The 16,054-nt window shown below is 33.0% G+C and overlaps 2 protein-coding genes across 4 annotated transcripts; one reads left to right on the plus strand and one right to left on the minus strand.

Moving 5' to 3' along the window:
- Positions 1-1,056: 1,056 nt before the first annotated feature.
- On the plus strand, positions 1,057-5,096 carry LOC131617914 (protein disulfide isomerase-like 2-3). The gene is made up of 9 exons (XM_058889181.1): positions 1,057-1,251; positions 1,499-1,657; positions 2,801-2,914; positions 3,171-3,334; positions 3,472-3,571; positions 3,728-3,904; positions 3,990-4,135; positions 4,431-4,577; positions 4,667-5,096. The coding sequence occupies exons 1-9, from the start codon at positions 1,126-1,128 to the stop codon at positions 4,839-4,841; spliced, it is 1,308 nt and encodes a 435-aa protein (XP_058745164.1). The 5' UTR covers positions 1,057-1,125; the 3' UTR covers positions 4,842-5,096.
- Positions 5,097-9,002: 3,906 nt separating this feature from the next.
- On the minus strand, positions 9,003-14,831 carry LOC131616029 (centromere/kinetochore protein zw10 homolog). 3 transcript variants are annotated; one of them, XM_058887250.1, is made up of 14 exons: positions 14,116-14,828; positions 13,623-13,760; positions 13,360-13,518; positions 12,785-12,946; positions 12,221-12,451; positions 11,998-12,147; positions 11,606-11,698; positions 11,323-11,418; positions 10,968-11,096; positions 10,781-10,858; positions 10,434-10,592; positions 10,200-10,344; positions 10,029-10,111; positions 9,003-9,614 (listed from the first exon to the last, which is right to left on the minus strand). In XM_058887250.1, exons 1-14 carry the CDS (start codon positions 14,662-14,664, stop codon positions 9,531-9,533), a joined length of 2,256 nt encoding a protein of 751 aa, XP_058743233.1. In that variant the 5' UTR covers positions 14,665-14,828; the 3' UTR covers positions 9,003-9,530. The 3 variants fall into 3 exon arrangements, 2 of the variants coding, with proteins under 2 accessions (XP_058743233.1, XP_058743234.1); XM_058887251.1 differs by having other exon boundaries at positions 13,623-13,783; positions 14,116-14,254; XR_009288005.1 differs by having other exon boundaries at positions 9,549-9,614; positions 10,200-10,250; positions 14,116-14,831.
- Positions 14,832-16,054: the final 1,223 nt, after the last annotated feature.

Raw genomic sequence — 16,054 nt, forward strand, 5'->3', positions numbered from 1 at the left:
TTATTCAACATATTATTGGCTTCTGATGTAATCTTAATGCACTTTAAATATGTTTGCTCTTAATGAAGTCTCTTTGGTGTTTGAAATAATTTTAGAAGCTAAGATGGTCAACCTGTTTGCAATGATCTTAGTGATGATTTTGAATTGAAAATTTTCAAGTGCAAGAGGTTTATAATGCTTAATAGTTGCTCCACATTATTTAGGTATCAAAGTCACATTAACTGAATTGAGATTAGAAAGGATTCAACATTGTTCAAAGAATTGATTCACTAAATTGATCATATCACTTCCTACTATATCCTAGTAGGCTTGAAAAAAATATTTCCCTAAATTATCAGGGTCTCTGAAGCAGAATTATCATTTATATTGTGGACTACATTCTTAATTTCGTTTGACTGTGTCATTCTGGTGGAATATTTATTATATGCATGAGTTATAAGCTGTGGTATAATTCTCTCCCATAGCATAAGTGCAATTGTTTTCTGAATTAAAAAAAATTCTTGTAAAAATTAATAACATGATTATCTAATTCAATGTTCTCTTCCGAAAACATATTGTCATACCTGAGTCTAGTAATTATATTACTATGTATCCTTATATCACTTATTCCTAACCTGTTTTATTTAAAATTGATTTTTTATTTATTTATGTAAATTTTGTATTTGCATTTTCTGATAGTTTAGTAATTTCTTTTTAAGAAATATGTTTTTTATTTTATTTATTTATATTACAAATAATTTTTTTGAATTTGTTTAATAATAAATTATTATAAATATAACTTTAATCACGAGAGTAAAGTAGTAAATGAATAAATATCAAAACGTTTTTTTCTCAATTTAGAGTTTAATTTCTAAAATCAACAAAAACATAATACCAAAATTGCATTTTTTTTTTTGGGATTAAATTGCATATTTAAAAGTATGAAATCAAAATGGGTAAAAAAAAAAAGGACCAAAACAAGTCTTTGACAGTAATAATGCACAGAGAGATGACGTGGAAAGATTTGATTGGATGACACACGTTGCAAAGAGAGAACTCTTTATACAAAATCGTGTTCTTCTTCTTCTTCTTCTTCCTTCCGCAGATTCAGACAAAGAAAACTGTGTCTCTCACAGATAGAAAAAAATGGCAAAGCCCTTATTCATTGCTCTAACCATCTTCCTTTTCATCTTCAATCTCGTCCCTTCTTACGCACTCTACGGTTCTTCCTCCCCCGTTCTTCAGCTCACTCCTGCCAACTTCAATAAAAAGGTTCGATCCACTTCGTGATCTCACTCTATTAGCTTCTCTTTACGATTTGATGTTAGGTAAAATCGTGAAATTACGCATCTTTGAAAACCAATTCGGCATTTTCGTATTTGATTTTGGATATTTGAATCGTGTTACATTTGAATTCTGGATATTTGATTCTGGACATTTTTTATGGATTAGGTTTTTGTTTGCTTTGGCTAGTTTGTGATGCATCGGGTTTTTATAGGTGTTATTTTTATAATGGCAGGTTCTGAATTCTAATGGAGTTGTTCTTGTTGAATTCTTTGCTCCATGGTGTGGACATTGTAAGGCTCTGACTCCTATTTGGGAGAAGGCAGCTACTGTATTAAAGGGTGTAGTTACTGTGGCAGCCCTTGATGCTGACGCTCACCAGGCACTGGCTCAGGTTTTCCATTCTTCATTGCTTGGATTTATATTTAAATTTTTGATGAAATCTGTTAAATGAGGACAAGACAATGCTGTACATGTTGTTTTCTTCTTGCATTTAGTCTTTATGAATATGAATTGTGTTATTATATATTTCACTTCGGTGATATGTGCACTAGAAACGCCTTTTATGTACCAAGCATGATGCAAAACAGGATATTGAGCCTGTTTAGGTTCATTTATTTGAGCTTATTTACTTGCATAAGTATTTGTGAAACCGTGTGGGAGAACTTAATGACACAACATCTGACATGTTGTAATGTCCATAAGCTCTCTTTTTAGCTTATGAAAACAGTTTGATGTTATCTTATCTTTTTTTAAGGAACAGCTTATTTATCAGCACTAATATGATAAGCGAATGATTAAGCTGATTATTCACATTGAGCCAAATGTTCTCGTGGAATGTTTTAAATATGTGGCATATGATTAATTGGATGCCATCATTTTGATCATTTCAAATAGAAGATTGTTTGATTGTTTTAAGGCTTATCCATGGTCCAGCCATGCTAGATATTGTATATCATTATAAGTCAAGATTTTCCTTCCTCTCTTTCTAAATCTACCCTATATGTAACAACAACAACAACAACAACCAAGCGTTATCCCACTAAGTGGGATTGGCTACATGGATCAAATTCTGCTATAATGTTTTATCCAAGACCATGTTTCTATCCGATTCGTTATTCTCGAGATCTTTCTTAATAATTTCTCCATCTTTAATTGTTTGATTCCTTTTCATCTGATCTACTTTCCATACAATAAAAATCTACCGGTCTTCTCTCGACATGCCCAAGTCACCTAAGCTTAATTTTCATCATCTTTTCTACTATAGGTGCTACCCTTTCTATGTAAAGCAACCAAAAATTATATTACATAGGCGAATTAGAATATCTTTGTTAAGATTTTTCTCTTCTTGTCTCTTACAAGACATTTGCTATTGTTGGCATAATGAAATATTTATTCATGTAGTTCTTGTAAGTTTCTTACTTCAGTTATGATTCATGTTAGACTATTTTCTTCAATTTTTTTATTATAACTGTATATTGCAAATTTGAGGAAGAAAGCATTTAGATTTCTATGTGTGTCTCCTAATTTCATGCAGGAATATGGTATTAAAGGATTTCCAACTATTAAAGTGTTTGCACCTGGAAAACCACCAGTTGATTACCAAGGAGCCAGAGATGTCAAACCAATCGCTGAATTTGCACTTCAACAGGTTTGTTTGAATCTCTTCTGAGGTGTTTTCACTTTTTGCCCTAAATTTTCAGTCAAATATTTCTTACATGTATAGTGAGTATTAAATTTCGGATTCAATAGAGAGATGTCTTCTTTTTGTGGAAAACAAAACTATTTCTTGTACTTGTAAGAAAATTTAAATGACTACAAACAAATGAGAGTCTGATCAATAACTTAAAAGGGAAAATTCTTTTTACGCATCACTTGGTATGCTTATAGTTCATCTGCATGTACAGGTAAAGGTTCTTTTGAAGGAACGATTAAGTGGAAAAGCAACAGGGGGATCAAATGAGAAAAAGGAAACTAGTGCTTCTTCTTCGGTAGAATTGAACTCTAGTAACTTCGATGAATTGGTTATCAAAAGCAAAGAACTTTGGATTGTAGAATTTTTCGCACCTTGGTGAGCGCTTGCTATATTTCAAGAGTTAAATTTTAGATATCATTATCTATTACCTGACTGAACCTGTAATTCTACTTCTGCATTTGCAGTTCTAAATCTAATTACAATTTTTTTTTCCTTTTTTTTTTTTCTCAAAGGTGTGGACATTGTAAAAAATTAGCTCCCGAGTGGAAAAGAGCGTCCAATAATTTGAAAGGGAAAGTTAAACTCGGTCATGTTGATTGTGATGCTGATAAGGTAAGCTACTAAACTTATACTTCTCATAGCCGATACATATTAATATAAGTGTTTTCAATCGCAGTCTAGCATAGTGGAATTCAAACAAACTGCTATTAACTTTTTTTATCTTCCTTTCAATTTATATTATTCTTCTAACATGTTTTTTTTGGTCAGTCTCTAATGAGCAGGTTCAACGTTCAAGGATTCCCAACAATATTGGTATTTGGAGCCGATAAAGATACTCCAGTTCCTTATGAGGGTGCAAGAACTGCCTCAGCTATCGAATCATTCGCATTAGAGCAACTCGAAACAAATGTTGCCCCTCCAGAAGTGACAGAGCTATATAGTCCTGTAAGTGTTTGCTTTCCTGCAAACTTGATTGTCACTAATTTTTAAACAGAGAATATAAAATACCAACATAAATATTTGTTTATAGGATATTTTGGAAGAGAAATGTGGTTCCGCAGCTATCTGTTTTGTTGCCTTCCTTCCCGACATTTTGGATTCCAAGGCCGAGGGGAGAAACAAATACCTTCAACAGTTATTAACAGTTGCAGAGAAGTTCAAAAGGAGTCCTTACAGGCAAGTAAAACTAACATTTTGCTTACAGTTCATACTTTAACATCACTGTGAATCCGGATTAATCTTTCATATTTAACTGTCAATACAAACTTGTTTTACACTAACATCCAATGAGAATTCTGCATTTTGCGGTTACAAAGTGAACTTACGTGACAATATCATGACTCATGAGTTCTCATTTGATGTTAGTAGTGTAAAATTACTTTACACCGACAGTACGTCTCCAGAAAAACTTGTAAAATAATTTTTTGTTGACAAACTTTAACAGTTTTTATTGAACTTTTGTCTTGGACAGCTACGTATGGGTAGCCGCCGGTAAGCAGCCAGATCTTGAGCAGAATGTTGGTGTTGGTGGGTATGGTTATCCAGCTTTAGTAGCCTTGAACATTAAGAAAGCTGTTTATGCTCCTCTCAAGAGTGCTTTTGAACTTGACCAAATTATGTAAGTATATTCTTCTAATGTTATGCTAAATGGTAAACACTTAACTGAAATGAACAAGTACTTTAATATTATTGATTTATTTTTGGCAGAGAATTTGTGAAAGAAGCTGGACGCGGCGGCAAAGGAAACTTGCCCTTGGGAGGTACTCCTACCATTGTAAAGACAGAACCATGGGATGGAAAAGATGGAGAAATAATTGAAGAGGATGAGTTTTCTCTTGAAGAACTCATGGGAGAAGATGCCTCAAGCAAAGATGAACTATAATGAATCAGAAAGGGAATGATACGAAATTAGTGTTTGTCATTACCAATTTTATGCTATAGGAAATGATAATATGTAGAATATTTAAAGAGAAATGTGTAACTTATGATGATTGACTAGCTGTTTTTGGGTTTTTTAGTGATGAGTGATCTTTTGAGGAACATCATTTGTCATTCAGTGGTACAACATTTGTGAGGAAAATGTTAACCATGTTTTGATATTTTCTGTCTCATTAATGATCAATTGAACATTAGTTAACCAAGTACAACCTTCACATTATAAAAATAACAACAGAAACTGACTTAAGCACGCCATTTTTTATGAAATAATGATGATATGGATTATTGGTGTGTATTAGAGGTTCTAACACAAAATAGCATGTTTTCAATGGCAAATTTTTTCTAGATTCCTAACTGCTGCATCAACCTTTCTCTTCTACTTTTTCCTTCTCCTTTTGCTTCACTGGGAAATTTTTTCTTTAGTTAATAATTGATTTAGATTATTGATGTTAAGAATGTTGGAACAAATGACTTGTTTATTTGAGATGAAGACATGGACCAGAAGAATGCATTGGATGATGTAGTCCTTCCAAGAGAAATGTTAGAAGATTCAAAGAAGAACAACAAATTACAAAAGAAATTAAATGTTGAGATGATTGTAGAAAAAATTAAGTTGCATTGTATTGTTGATTTTGATGTTGAACATGTTTTTGATCATTAAATGTAATAGTTGATATTGTATTTGACTAATCTAAGTCCCTAATGCAGTTGAATAATGTATATTTGATTGACATTTTGTTAACGTTTTGTATGTTTGGTTGAAGAATGTTGGAATTTTATTGTAATGTTGGTATTTTATTGTAATGCAACAAGACAAGATTCATACAATAATCAGATCAAATGCACACATTAACAAATAAGTATCCATACATAAATTCAAGAACTCAGAATGATTTAACTACAGTAGGCTTAATATCAATGGCATATCTAACCCTTACATGTGATACACCTATGTTACTCTTGTATTACTCTTAAGCTTGTCAACAATTACTTTAGAATTCCAAAAGGTTTTGGTATTTTTGTTGAAGAATACCCTTCCACATGTGTGCTTAGAAAACAACGTGTTGTTCTTATAACTCTACTACACAACACATTGTAGTTACTTTTATTTTTATGTTTGCATACCACCCTTCATCTCTTTGTATCATTCTTGGCAAATATAACTTCTCTACGGTGTGATTTTATGTGTTATACATGTTAAAGCATTATGAGGTTTTGATGATGACAACAGAATAAAATAGAGTTAATCAGAAACATCGTGAGACAAGAAACTAGCATAAAGAAAAGTTGATCAAATTCCTATGTTGAGAGCAAAGCAATACAAATCAAGTTTAAAGATCAACATCGAAAGAAATTGAAAACGTGAAAGCTTGCTTAATCTTGCGCTAAGTTTGTAGTCTTTATAATTAGCAATATCTAAAATAAATAAGAGTAAGTATTGATGTACTAAGAATATGCACATGTGCACTAAAACCTTTTAATTCTCTCCATACATTTCATATTTCTTCTAAAAAAATCGATCATATCAATTAAGAAGTAATTCTGACCAATTAGAAAAGTAAAACTCGTTGTATAATTGGTTAGAGATTTATGTTAATCGATTAAGGAGTGAGTTCACTTCCTAATCTTTTAAGAAGTCAATTAATCGATTATGAAGCAAATTTGAATTAAGGTTGTCTATTTTAACACAGTCTAATCGATTAACGTCGCAACCTAATCGATTAAAGAGCAGTTAATGCTCAAGGATCGTTGTCTTTTTTAGCAAAAATATTTTCTTATATAAAGGAGTGATGTGTTCACTTCTAAAGCATAAATTTTCTGAATATACTACTCTTCTATCAATTAGTTTCTTCTAAAATTAATTTTATTTATTATACACTGCCTTAATGCTGAGAGAATAAAAAAAATTACTTTGAAAATTGTATAATTTTGTTGAGTTGAATTTGTATATTTAAGGGTTTAGTTCTCTTGTACATTTGTTATTGACTATGAAATTACGAGCTTACCCTATAAAAAAATTTATTTTAAAAAAGGCTTTTGGGTTGAACCTTTGTAAAAGGTCAAATTGTTGATAGTGAAAATCTCAAAAGATTTTTTTTTTTTGGAATTAGAGTAAATTGTGTAATTTAAGGCTGAACAAATATATATTTTATGGTGTGATCTCTCTAACTCTATCTTTATTTTCTATTGTTTATCTTTATGTTGCTTAATATATGCTTCTGCTACTTAAAATCAATCTGTTGCAAAAAAGATTTCAAGAACCAAATAACACAATTCATTCTTAAATATTGCATCTTTGAACTATTTCAATGACAAGAGCTTTATTTCAATCTTGAAACTGAATTTCTTACACATAGCATCTGCTTTATTGAACTTAACTACATGAAGCCTACCTTCAACATCATTATCTTTCTCTAATGCACTGTCAAGCTTATTTGGCAAGTACTCGTGTTGTATCACATATTCTGTCAAGCTTATTTGGCAAGTACTCTGTTCTATCACATGTTCTTTTTCCTTCTCTGGTGTATTAAACTAATATCTTGGTCATTCAAGGTTGGTTCCGTTGAATAAATTCCTAGCATGAAGTGTGACACCATCAACATGTGATTCCTCAGCATGAACTTCATCTGCAGTAGTATTGAAATTGGTATCAAACCCTTCATTAATCTCCATTCATTGTCTCTTCTTCAATGTCATCAAAATGTAAATCTTTAATTGAATAGTCATTATTGTCATCTTTTGTATCATCACTCAAGTCAACAACATCAACAATGTCATTTTCCTTTAATTCTCTATATTATATACATGTAGAATTTCCGACATTAACCTTAGGTTCCATGTATATAGTTCAACACCACACTTGTTGTCGGCAACATATTTGGGCATTTCAACAGTATCTCTATCATTCTTGAATAGCTTGAGGTCTTTATCCAAAGTTCACCTCTCATATTTCCACTCTAATTTTACTGCATCTTGTTTAAAATTGGATTTAATTTCTTTGATTTATGTCACTAGCCTCAAAATAGGAGTAGAAACATGAATATTGACCATTAATAACAAACACATCATTGTTTTCATACCTTAATTGAGCCTTTGACAAAAAGAGCCTTAAATAAACTTATGTGTTGCAGAAAGTATAATATAGTGTTAAATACAATGATCAAATATATGTTGACCAAATTCATATCTAAACATGTGCATGGAGTCACGTACAGTGGACCAAAAGAATCCCTTAACATATGGATAGAGTAACCAAATATGTCTATAAGCAATCACCAACTACATATACTTGCATTGTGCTTTCACCAAATACAATTCAGACGCTCGTACATTCTCCGATTTAGTTCAGAAATACATACTGACTCAAATACGAGTGACATACACAATGAACACACAAATAAGGTTCAATATACACTAATACGATTCAATACTGACACATCACATCAAATTGAAAAGGATAAGCATATGGAGGATCAACCTTTTTAGAGAAAGTGAATGTTTATGTCAAAGGACCACACACAAGGTTCAATATCTTCACAAACTTTCAATAGCAATTGGTATATTTAAAAGGGTGTAATTTTTTAGAGTTGGGGGTAAAAACTTATGTGCAATCTACACGGCTTAGTAAGGTGTTTATATTAAATAGGTTATTAGTTTGACAATCATTCCTATAAACTAATAATTGACTTGTTAAAGGAACATATTGTCCTTGATGGGGAAACTACTTTCCCATGTTGCAACACAACCACAAATAAAATGTTCCTTCGAAAATACAAAGAATAGGCAAGTTTAATGAAGAGAAAAAACCTCTAGAGGAGTTTGTACAAAACCTAACAAATGTAATTCCAAATTCCAATGGTGAACTCTTCTTAGTACTAACAGTCATCTCCAATAAGCAATTAGAAAGCCTGCTATTGACCAATAATAAACCCTTGAATTCTGTCAAAAATCAACCAAACTCTTTCGTATTCCCTAAAACTTACACATATACAATCGTGCAATTCGCGCATAAATTCATTTTTAACATATAGCATTACAAAGGTCAAAAAACTATCATACAGTCAATTCACATGCAACGAAATATAATAGTTTCAATAAAGTAATGTGATTCACAACAAACCATATGATTGCTACAGGTTTAACTTGATAGGAAAATGCTACTTGCAAAATTTGAGCTACAATTGTTTTATGTATCTGGATCTAAAAACAGTCTCACTGAAACCATGCCTTTATAGTGGAAGGCATTACGCGTATATCTACCATTGAATTTATATCCTAATATGTCTGCCATTAGTGGATGACAAATTAAATTAGGGTGTAGCAGAAACTATGCTCAAGTATGCACCAATCCTATGCCCGTGTTTCCTCTAAAGGGAAAAAGGAAAAACAGATAAAATTAATTGACTAACTTACAAACATAGATATGCAACAACAAAATCTTCATGGGAAGCCTCCACGTCAGAAAATTATAAGCACGGTTTTGTTCCGAACACTAACTTTCTCCTATCTGCAATATTTGGAGAGCTAGCTAAAACTAACATTTTTTGCCTCAGAGGGATCATCGTCAGAGTTTTTAATCTCAGCCTCCAGAGTGTTTTAAGATTTACTTATCATGTAGAAAGTTAGACGTATCCTAAAAGTTCGTATTTTGTATCCTCCGTAAACAGTCTTTTCTTAAAGGCGAGTCTGCAAATATAGCTTTTATGAAATCTTCCACCTGCAATGAGGTCAAAAAATTATGGATTTAATGGAAATACACCGACAGTGTAAAGCAGTTTTACACTGTCAATAAAATCTAAACCGTTAAATTTTGTAAACGTTTGACTTTTTCTTTAAATCACATATAAAGTATTTATTTTTAAAGGTTATAATGTACTGACAGTGTAAAAAAAATTACACTGACAGTGCACTACCTTTAATCTCAAAAATTATTTGTAAGAAACATGAGTGAGGAGAATGCATGGGAAGAAAAGGATTCATTAAATCCGGTTCCAATACTTTTAGTCATGCATAAAACATTATATCAGAATCAGTGGTAATACGGCTGGATGAAACATTTATTTAAAATCAGAATCCCTCAGTTATAAAGCCGTAAGGAAATGAAATAAAGCCATTGATAACAAAATGATACCTCCGTTATAGTAAAGCCACAACTGAGCAATTCTTTATCCTCCCAAGATGCTGTAATGGATTTTAAAGGCATGTCTAATAATTCTGCATGAACAGGTTAATTATCAATATATGAGAAAATAATAATGAAACCAACAGTATCTGCATATATAATTAAGATGATAAAACATGCCTGATAGTTTGCGGATTTTACGTAAAGATGGAATAAGATCTTCAAGAAACTCTGCAGAGAACTCACGTAAATTCGGATCACTCGTGGCCAAGGACTCAAATAACGATGATAAGCCTTCCGGCATTAAATCGATTAATCTTTGCAGCTTGAAAAAAGAGTGGAATGTATTAGGCTGACTTCTTAAATAAAATGGTGTTACAAGCATTAATTAGCTAACTTATTGTAAAGACATACCTGTAAAGTCTCATTTGCAGCTATGTCATCTAGGAGAAGTATATCTCTTGAAATTCTAGAGAAAACTGATTCTAATACTGTACACATGCTTTTCCTGTAAGTTGAAGGAAGCAAAAATGGTTCCCATATGATATGCACTTTTTGCAGAATGAAAACAACCTGATCAAGAAAACTCAGTTTATGTCATTTGTTAGAATAAAAAAGGTATCATTTAATACTTGTAACCTATTGTAACAAATGCCCCACACTGTAGCTTGCATGCAGAAAAAAGAAACATAGGAAGTAAGAGCTAACGCAACTCTGGGGCCGCATATGACAATGTGCACACACTATATTAAAAAAATAACCTGATCAATGCTGAATTTAGCCGACTCAAATTGTTGCATTTGATGAGTATTCTGAAATCCATCAGCACTATCTATAACCTAATAAACATAGCCGAATATGTGAATTAGCAGATCAGAAAGGCAAGTGTTAACCAAAACTAAGTGATATCCTACACAGATGCTGCATGCATTTTAACAAAGGCAGTACCTCCTTCAAGTTATAAATAACAAGCTGAACTTGTCTCTGCAATATTTCTTCTGCCAAAAGCTGAAATCTTGGAGCCAAATCAGCAAACACAGCATGCTCCTTCATCGAACTAGGAAAATCTGCCCGATACTGAGGTAATATAGCATCAAAATGAGTGAGGCAAGGAAAAAAAACTAGTTTCCATTTGATAGACTAAAAGATAAAATTGAGATTTGGCCAATATAACATTGAATAATCCATAGTAACGAAGACATCAATTAGAAGAAAAAAAATGATTTTGTTCACAATAAAAAAATGTATTCAAATATTGTGAAATCATTCATGCTTAGTTATTCAGGTATGTTAGTATGTATACCTCAAATGCAAATCCAAGTATCTCCTGGGAAAGATAAAGGCAGTCATTATGCATCAGAACAGCAACTTGATTGAAGCTACCAAGCTGCCTCTCTAGCTTCACAAATCAAAAACAGAAGTAATTACTAAGCTGAATCATGCACATATACAAGAACAAACATTCGAACACAGTATTCACTAAGGCTCTGTTTGCAGGTTTCGAGGAGAGGGCTTTAGGTAACAGGAAAATAGAAGAAATGATAAAAAAGGCTTTTCCAGTATGTCACGGCCTTACATGGACCAACCTTGACAGGGACTACCACTTCATAAAGAAGTATAGCATCTCTAGCAGCATTATAAAATTCCAAAGCAACTCTTGTAGATGAAAGGCAGACATCCTGCACAAATTATTTATCATTTATAAAGATCAGTTTCACTATTAACAAAAAAAAGTATATTATGTCTACTAAAACATTATACTTGTACATGTGGCGAATTAGTGGCCATTTATTCGCTTAGTAGTACAGATAGTTGGTAACGTAATAAGTAATAACATATTATGTTGATCATGCACACTAACAAAATCCACTTGAGCCTATATAGTCTTGATCCGAAAAATTTTGAGCTTGTATTTCAAAAAAAATATGTTGTATGGAGTCATTTAGTAAATATTCATTATTCTGAATCGTATACCTACCTGCAGTGTCTGATGAATTAGTTCCATCAATTGTTTGGCTGCTTTGGATACCAAACACCTCTCTGATGTGAAAAGCAAATCAACCACGTGGCTGGATGAAAGATCAGAAGTTTCATCATTCTTCCAAATAGAACCATCCCTTGTATACTCCTGCAGCAAATTCTTCATCAACAATAACAAATACTAATAGCAACAGAAGAATTTTACCAGTTCAAAAACTCACTTGAGGAATGGAAAAGTCACATTCAAGGAGCAGATTTCTAGCTTTAGCCAAGATTTCTGTCTTTTTCTTAAATGCAAAGTGAACCTCGACATTTTCAGCATAATTGCTCAGCCTGTTATCCTTGTCATCTGAGGAAATGAACATAAGCTCTTTTAAAGCCGTTTCAAAGTCAGATGTACATTTGGTAATCTTCTGAAAGTCATGTAGTTTTGAAGCATCGGTTGGAACAACCTGAAAAAAGACCTCTAGAGTGACTATACGTTCAAACTTAAAAAACTCAGCTTCTTTCTGGTTACTAGACAGGGTAACTAAACACCAAGTAATTATTCAAATTGCCAGGGATTGAATAATCCAACGAGAACTTATTATGTTAGCTGAGATGAAAGAAATCACACAATGTTGCATATTATTAGTTACGGAAGACTTTAATTCCATTCAACTGATATCAGTTAAATGATATTTTTGTGGATACATATTCTTAGACTTGTTTCTAAGCACCAGATGCAATGCATGGACACAGTTTTACATAACCAAGTTTGTTATAGCATAGAGCTTAAGGCAAACCTTTGAAAGAAAGCTTGATATTATTAGCTCTGATATCCTAGGCCACGTCAAACGTCCAAAACATCGGATCCAAGAACTGTTCTCGAAGCAAATGCTTCTATAAATAAATTTAATAAAAAGCACAATCCCTGAATAGAGAAGCTCCCCATCCAAATACTCAAGCTGCAAATCCAAAATCAGATGTTTAGGAACATAAAACAGTAAAAATGATGATGCTTCCTAGGAGACATAAAAAAAACAACTGACAGTAGTATCTAAGAATGGGGTTTGGCTCTTTCAAGTGTAAGGTTCACTTAAGAGGGTAAAGTGCAAAGTTATAAACCTTAATAAAAGGTTGATACTGTAATAAAATACAAGCATCTATACAGCAAATAATGAAACTATAAGAATTTAAATATTAATACCAAGCAATATTCATAATTTTGCACTTTCTAGAGAAGCCAAAACCCTAAGAATAAGATCAATAACACATACCAGCATTAAAAACCTACTCTGGATGGTCTGTATCATAAAACAGTAAAACATGACAATATAAATTGATAATAACTTATAAGACCCGAACGCATATCAATCACCTTACTATCAGGTGTTGGAACTATCTTTAGTACGGCTGAATCTTGATTTGACTCTTCTAGAAATGAAAGAGGTTGTCCACGATTTAAGAAAGGAATGATGACATATTTGATCATTAAATCAGCAACTTTAGCAAGCCCATACTCTAGAATACCAACCACCTAATAATGTCATCTATTAGTGAAAGTCAAAATAGAAACATCTGAAATCCCAATTATCTAAATTTACAACATCACAGTTGTAAAATTGAGATAAATTAACTTACCTCCATTGCTTCCAAAACCATTTGCAACTGAATCCCACTCAAATTATGAACTTCTAAATGATACTTGACTTCTACTTGGTTCAAGTCGCCATCAAATCGCACGGCCTTATCCATAAACTTCACGAGGACCTCTTGAATCTACAAACCGAAATCGAATTCCTCTAAAAACAATCACAAACTCAATAAAAATTACAAATCATCCAATCATCATATCATATGTATTGATTATACTGTTACACATATCAGCCAAAATATAATGAAAGAAAATATGGGCTAATTATCTAGAAAAAATACATCAAGCTATGAGCTCACTGCACATTTGATTATCATATAACTAGTGTTACTAAAATGCTTGGGGAAAGCTTGTGCGGATAATTTGGATACATCATGCCATGAGTTTCATTTAGTTTCTACATACATTGTAATGAAATTTCAAACCAAGTCCATTAAAACATAAAATTGAGAGAAAAATAGAAAGAAATCAAAGCAATACCTCTTCAAAACACTGAGACCATTCCTTTCTCAACAACCCATACACCAACGGCTCCCTATCATCTTCATCCCCAATCCTCAACGCCACCTTCAACTCCTTCAACCATTGCGCAGCAAACTGAAACTTCCCATTCTTCAACGCTTCCTTCACACTATCCAACCTCTGATTCAAATTCACAATTATCCCCACCAACCCTAACAACTCTCTCTTCACCTTTAATTCCTCGCTCTTTGTCTTCATCTCCTCCACAACTTCCCGCACCTCTACATCCGCCGGACGCTCGGAAACCATCCTCATCACACCGGCGAGGTCATCGGAGACCTGGATTGTCTGCGATACCGCGTCGTTGCAGAGAGAGAAGAGGCTCGCGAAGTCATCGTGATGAGAGGCGAGGTAGGATTGTACCTGTGACCGGATCTGGAGAGAGTGAGACTCGACACGGTCGATGAGGAGGCGGAGATCCGGCGCCGATAAGGGAGAATTTCGGTCGGAGAGATCTTGCGCCGAGAGAAGATCGCGAATGTTGATTGCGTCGAAGAGAGACTCCATTACGCGTGGTGAAGATGGCTAACGTGCGCTTGGAGTGTCGTCGACAGTGATGCAGTGTGGTGGGGGTTATTGTTTGGACTAGATGGACTTTTTCAGTTTTAGATCTTATTGTGACCCAACCCGACCCGAATAAAAAACTCCAAAGCTTAAATAAATTTTGTCATTGTTAACTTTAGAGTATCTCAATGGGTACTACCGTACTGGTACTGCAGCTTTTTAATATCTATTTTATATTTTTATAACTGAATATTTTCTGATTTTACTATATTTATATTTCCTCAAGTTTGATGAATATTAATTTTAAGTTATAATTTTGGATTTTTTTTTCTTGTTATTTTTTATACATAAAAAAAATTATTCTCTCTATAGTGTTTATCTGAGGAATATAAGCATAACAACAATCAATATATTTCTTACTACAAAGTTACATATTGATTTTCTGTTAACTAATGGATTGTTGATAACAGGTGATAAAAAAAATTTGGTTATTGATAATTTGTGTAGCAGAAAAGAAGATGAGTGATAAAGTTAGTCAGTATTAGAATTAAAACCCAAGATGTTTGTATATGCAACCTGAGTTCATTTTGATTGTAAACAAATTAGATACTTGAAAAGTCCTCTTAACAGCAAAACTTTGCATCAATAGTCTTAGTATTAGATTTTGACTCACACCCCAGCTCCTTTATTGTATAGGCTTATTCTCCTATGCCTCCACATTGGTTCATGGCATAAAGTTCCCAAGCTCACCTTTATATGTGGGGTGTCCAGGTAATGCATATATTGGATCCTCAGCTATATATTAGTCTTCTTTGCTTGTCATTATTTGTTCTTTATATTGTTATCTACTGTGCCAACACTACAAAATATCTGTTTTGAACACTTCCACCACACCCATTTGATGCAATGTATCCCCATGGTGGTGGCATATATGCTCATCCATCCATGCCTTCGGTGATCATTATAAATCATGTTTTCCGAAAGTTATCATATTTTTATCGATCATTAATTCAACAATCACTCTCTGCTAACTGTTGAAAATTTACACAGGGATCTTATCCATACAGTCCTTATGTGATAAGATGCCAAGGTATTGCTAAGTAGTGCAATGTTACTGTGCTAGCTTGAAGAAGATGATGCAGTAACATTGGCGGCAAGAATGGAAATTTGAATGTAATGAAATTAATTGAATCAGCTAGGTTACATGTGTTTATATATTGGACCTAAAGATGCTAAAGCCCATTTAACAATATGGGCCCAAAGTAATGAAATGTTAACTAAGAGCCCAGTAAGGTAATAATGTACTCTAATAGCCCCCCATAAGCTAGGGATATATAGAATGTAGTCCTAGCTTAGTAATATTATCAATAAAGGGTGTTGTGTCCAATGGTTT

Source organism: Vicia villosa, linkage group LG7 (assembly GCF_029867415.1).
Source record: "Vicia villosa cultivar HV-30 ecotype Madison, WI linkage group LG7, Vvil1.0, whole genome shotgun sequence".
In the NCBI taxonomy this organism is placed as follows: domain Eukaryota; kingdom Viridiplantae; phylum Streptophyta; class Magnoliopsida; order Fabales; family Fabaceae; genus Vicia; species Vicia villosa.